This window comes from Homarus americanus, unplaced genomic scaffold, assembly GCF_018991925.1.
Source record: "Homarus americanus isolate GMGI-L3 unplaced genomic scaffold, GMGI_Hamer_2.0 scaffold37032, whole genome shotgun sequence".
In the NCBI taxonomy this organism is placed as follows: domain Eukaryota; kingdom Metazoa; phylum Arthropoda; class Malacostraca; order Decapoda; family Nephropidae; genus Homarus; species Homarus americanus.
In genome coordinates this window covers 4,097,071-4,103,070 of record NW_024731852.1, presented here as the reverse complement: position 1 = coordinate 4,103,070, position 6,000 = coordinate 4,097,071, and the positions used below count along the sequence as shown (strand labels likewise).

The 6,000-nt window shown below is 35.9% G+C and overlaps 1 protein-coding gene across 4 annotated transcripts in view; it reads left to right on the top strand.

Annotated features, from left to right (window-relative positions):
• The first annotated feature begins 362 nt into the window (after positions 1-362).
• Positions 363-6,000, top strand: part of LOC121867948 (DNA ligase 4-like) — a 39,661-nt gene continuing 34,023 nt past the window's right edge. For 2 of the 4 annotated variants that reach the window (XM_042368100.1, XM_042368097.1), the window contains exons 1-3: positions 369-477; positions 4,627-4,795; positions 5,700-5,857. In XM_042368100.1, coding sequence (XP_042224034.1) covers positions 4,631-4,795; positions 5,700-5,857 — 323 coding nt within the window. In that variant the 5' untranslated portion in view covers positions 369-477; positions 4,627-4,630. Of the gene's footprint in view, positions 496-4,626; positions 4,796-5,699; positions 5,858-6,000 lie in introns of all 4 variants that reach the window. The other 2 variants (XM_042368099.1, XM_042368098.1) reach the window with 2 other exon arrangements.

Here is a 6,000-nt window from a genome sequence, read left to right as displayed (position 1 = left end):
ACTAAGGTCTGTAAGCGCACATTCTAGATTAATACAGGCACTGGCTATGAACATTTAGAAAATAAGATAAATACGTAAATATCCCTGCTTATCTTTTACTTTTATTCTCTTCATCACTGATTGCCTCGTTAGCCTCTGTTACGCACTGTTGGCAAGTGCTGGGCATGCAACTAAGAGAATTTTATATTTCATAATTTTAAAATGATCTTGCAATAATGTAATTACTAACCTTGTTAAGCGCTAAAAGACCTTACTTATTGAAGCGCGGGTTTTACATTGTGACAACAACAAATACTGTAGTTATTAAATGATGTGTACAACAATAGAGATTGGTGTACGTTAATTCATCCTCCAGTGTACGGTGTCACTCGTCAGCCACAACAACAAACATCATCAAGTTCCATCAAGTTTGTAGACGGTTTAATGGCATATACAGGCGGTGGCAGCAGGTTGAAAACATTTGAGGTGTACACAAAGGTGATTTACTTTATTCAGGTATATGATTGTTTTGATTTAGTTGTTACTCATGTACTGTTGAATTAGTAGTCATCAACTATTGCCTTGTTAGTACTGCATGTGTTTAAAGGGCAGTCCGCCTTTAAACCGCAAGAGGGGTTAAATTTGCTTTTACTTGTCCCACTCCACTAGGACAACAAAATTATATTCATGTTTTCCCGATGGTTTTTGAAGGTTTTAAACTATCATGACCTTCATTTCCGAGATATCGCAAAAAAAAAAAATCAAGAGATTACACAAAGAAAAAAATTATTTTTTTTCAGACGATTATTTAATAATAATCAAGCTGTATCTCGGTAATTCTTTGTTTCCGACGAAAATGTCAGAGAAGAATAGGTAAATTTATAGAAAAGCACCGTTCTTTCTTTCGATATGTTTTTCCTATAGTTTATGATGAGTTTCGAACGAATTTAACATTAATTTATGCAGGAAATCACTCGTTTTTTAGATCCCACACACAAGGAACATGTTGGGAAATTGGAGTTTTTTGTTGGGTAAATCAGAGAAACAGGTGATTTCCAATGGAGAACAAGGCAAAAATCGTTCAAAACTCATAAAAAACACAGGAAAAAACATTTCTAATACTGAATGTAATGTAACCTTTTATGTGTAAAAAAAAAAAAAACCTAACCTAACCTAACCAGGGGGCTCTGCCCCCCCCTGAAACCCCCTTTGTTCATGCCCCCACATCTCACCTTAATCTGAAGAAGAATCAGGCCAAAGTGTGTTGTGCTTCACATAGTATACACTGATTATTACACTTTGGACAAGTAATGTTGTTGGGTAATACACCATGTTTTCTCAAAAATTAAATGGCCTCGCTATTTTTCTGATGAAACTCGGCAATTGATGTAAAATATTCTCCATCACAATGTCGGCACAACTTTTCAAGCTGTTCAGCCTATCTGGTACTGAAAATTCAAATCTCCACTCCCGATGCACCCATGCATTGTTCATTGGCTAAGACAAAAAACTCTTACCCAATAATAAGTCTCCTTTCGCTTATAGCCAATAAGCAACTCCCACACCACCCTCGCACATACACTGTAGACGCTTAAGAAGCGAACACGGAGGTAAGGAGCACTGGCTGAAGGGGGTCAGAGCTTCTCTGCTAGATGTAACAACAAATGGCATCACTTGTGACTGACCAAATATAATAATATTGGAAAAATTAATATCTCGGTTATCCTTAATTTCCAGCGGAAATATCATAGAAGAAAAATGTCTTCGAAATGTCTAAACATTACGAAATACATATTAATAACAGTGGGAGAAAGACCGTTGCATTACCATAAATTCACCGAAGAAAAGTGTTTTAAAATTGTCTAAACTACATTTCAGGTATATTTAAAAATAGCCAAAAGTTCTGGGTCCTTTAAAAGCAATAATACCCAAGAGGGCTTCCTAGTCACTCACGGAATATCGTAAATATGAATAAGATCCAGTAATTTGAGTAATGTTTGAGAACAGCACTGCGCCCAGAAGAAGTTGTTTGATTTTGTTCATATTTACCACAGATGTTCTCATCATTAGAGTAAATATTTTAAATGAGGCGACATATAGTAAAACCTAATAGAACCTGACCTAACCAACCAAAGAAACCTACCTGGCCTTACCTAACTCCTTAGCCCGGGGGGTGGGTGGACCCTCCGCCATATTAGCAAGAAAGTAGTTGCGTATTTTGATATCTAGTACCAATGAAAGCAACTGTTGAAGTGTCATGATGTAATTTTTATGTTTTTGTCGGTGTGAGGGTACGCATGAACCGGGTGCATCTGTTGTAAACAGACTACTCGTGGTGACTCAGCAGATATTTTGGAGGGATATTTACAGTAAATAATTAATTTATTCATGTACAAAGCACATAGAGACATCATTTTACTGTCATATGATCAGTTTTTCATTGTATTTTACCCCGCAATTGTCCTCAACCTTCATACTCTGCCCACTACAGGTGATTTATGATCTTGCAAAGAGAAAACTAAAAACTAAATACTTCTTTAACATAAAATGTTGTCGCCTCTTTTAGAATACTTACTGTAATGATAAGAACATCTGTGGAAAAAATGAATGAAATTAAAGTACTCCTTCAGGTGGTTGTGTTACAGAAATTACCATATTTTTTTGACTGGTTAGGTCAGATTCTACAGGGTATTAGGTTTTGTGCATTGTCATACCGGTATCGGTTTTATTACTTAATATCATCCAAGGAACATCTGTGGAAAAAATTAATGAAATCGAACAATGCATTCTTGTGTTAGCCATCTACTCCAGGATTACAAAAAAAAAAGTCTTTGAATTTTCTAAAGTACTGTATTGGAAATTTTTTTTTAATTATCTAAGCGATTATGGACCATAAGGAAAATATTACCCAAGAAAGGTGTCTATTACGTACTCTAGTCACTATCCCCTCATAAGCAGTAACTATGAAATTCTTCTATAGAAGAAAACTTATTACTTGACTTAATAGTACAGGAAACCAGGTGGAGGAATTCTGACTGTTTTAAATTTTATTTTAGTGAGTTTTCTTGGTTTGTGCTTCATCTGTTGCTAGACACTTTACAGTGATCTTTCCATATATTACTTAACCTAAAACAAATTAATCTACCAAACCTAACTTAAAATAGGTATTATTTTACTTCACACAACTGTGGAATCTTAGAAATTTTCATTGCAATCAATAGTTAAGACAATTCTAAGACACTTTTCTTCTGTGACATTTCCCTTGAAAAACGTCTAATATATTCCGGTTGGTCCGGTTAGGGGGTTTGGTTAGGTAACTTTTAGGCCATTTGTGAGGGACACGTCATATATGAAAAATGCCTTGGAATTGTCTAAATTATTGATTGCAAAGATAAAATTCCTAAGATTTCATGGTTGTGTAAAAGTAAATCTTTACCCTAAAATAACATATCTACAGGGTATCTTAGGATAAGTTTGGTTGGTTTCTTATCTACTACCATACAGGTCATTGAATGTAAATACTGTAAGTCAAAGTGGCATTGCTGGGTGCTAGCGTGTCCATGTATATTTGTGTTTGAAATGAAAAGATCACTAAAAGAATATATTACGATTTGCAGTTCCTCCACTGGTTTTGGATATTCTCGAGGTAATTGGGGTACAGTGTTCTTGAGTACTGTATTACCCTTATAGTCGTTTTGTATCATTCTCTCTAAGGAAGGCATAATGCCAAAACATAGAGAATAAAACTCCTGCCTCATTCTGTGTTTCCTTACTACCACAATTCACTCATATATCATGAATCCAGTCATACAAAAATGTACTTAGATATTACCAAAATTTTACAAAATTCAAAATACTGTACAGGCAAGTCCCAATATTCGACTGTTCAAGTTTCATCCAACTCACTTTTTTTACTATTATCAATTACTACCTACTGCCTTAGTTTTGACTGGGCAAACTCACTTATTCGATGTTGTTTTATGCGGTCGAGGTACTGTATACTAGGGGTGCCTACATTCGTCCATGGCATCATTTTCAGTCTGTTTCCATGAATAGTAGTTTACAGTGGCAGTGTACATAGACTTTTTTATTGCAAAATCTCAACCATGGCCAGTAATAAGAGAAATTGTGATTCTGTTAATAGTGCAAAGTAGGTTGCTCATATACAGTAAGCCATAGTTATGAGATGAAATTAGATATAATAAAAGCCAATTGAAAGTGGTGAATCACATGCCTCCACTGCTCAATCTCTGGGAATGTTTCGATTGACTATCTCGATAAGTGATGTTGGACACAGAAGATGTCTGGGAGTACCATATTAATATTTTTTGCACAGTAAAACAATATTCGTACTATGACAACGCATCAATCGTAATTACATTATTTCTTACTGGAAAAATTAGTTCAACATTCGACACTTCGAGGTTCGACCATATTTTCAAAAACAGTTTACGGTTCCTGACATAATTGAGGATGATCTTCAGTCCAAAAAGCTCTTGAGAAAACAGTCCATAATATATTAGCTGCCAAACAGACTATATAATGGCTCTACCAGGAAAAGTGAATTTTATGATCAGTTTTTCATTTCTTTAAACAGGATATTCATCTTACATGTCTCTCAGTAAGATGTTGCAATTTATTTTTCAGCAGGATGGGGTCCAGCATAATAGCATCACTCATACCATGGTCACATGTGTGCCGCATGCTCGACAAGGTTCAGTCTTCTGTTCGAGCTTCCAAGAAAGAAATGCTACTGAAGTTTATCAGACAGTTCCGGGAACTTCTTAAAAAGAAACTGCAGGAAGACCCAAATGCAGTAAGTTTAGATTTCATTCTCATATACATCAGTTTGATATTACTGTACATTAGTTTACATTAAAATTTTTGTAGACTTTGCAATCCAGAGTTGGATAAATATGTACAAAAGGTAATTTATTGTCAGATAGGAAACCAAGTTTAAGTGATATATTCTTCTCCTAACACTGACCAAATGGACCAAATGAACTTTGGATTTGTCCTTCCTTGATGAACAAAAGTGCATTACTGTATTGTGAAGTAAGATTTGATAATTACTTTACTTGTATAAATGTGGTGTTGATGGTACAGCAGTACTGTGCAGATCTCTCACAACTATGTCATGGGTTCAATCCCGGGCCAAGATAGGTATGAGGTGTGACTCTACCAAACATTGCAGTTTTCTCTGTTTAATCCAGTTTCATTCTCTACAAACACTGGACTGTAAAGCAAACAACAAAGAACAGACCATTAACCTGAGTGGCTAAATGAGCTGGTAAATGGTGAAATGATGAACAATAAATAATTAAAAATCTTGAATATTGCATTGCTGATGGCCTTACTGCTATCCACACATACTGTTCAGTCCCAGCTAAATTTCCTTTCCTCTTCCTATACTGCATTTTCTTCTCTGTGATAGGGGTGGTCTGCCTTTTATTAAGGATTTCATCATGGGTCATCTGTTAGAAGATACCACAGGGTTGCTACCTTTCCATGACTAAATGTCTTCTCCAAAATAGTGTGGAGTAAGTGACATTCTGGGATATATTACATGATGTACATATAGAATCTGGCAGAAAGGAAGGATAGAAGTACAATCCCTTAGCTTTTCCAGTGGTAGTGGCTCAAGGGATTATCAAGGCCATGTGTTTAAAAGAGAACTTTGTCTAATATGTATTTTATTTATAATTATTTCCTTTGGACAGCCAGACAGCTTCTTCCCTGTGATGCGGATATTACTACCAGCACTAGACCGAGCAAGAGGGGCATATGGTGTCAAAGAGCGCAAGCTGGCTGAACTGTACATCCGCATTCTGGGTCTGAAGAAGGAGGGCAATGATGCACAGAAACTATTGCATTTTCGGTAAAACTATCCAAAGTACTGTACATTCTATGTTTCAGATGCTTTTGTAGTTAGTTAGGAACAAAGGCAACCCCTGATGTTGTTATCAATACGCTACCGTAAATGCTGCTGATACTGTATATTGTACTGCTAGAAGTAAGTTG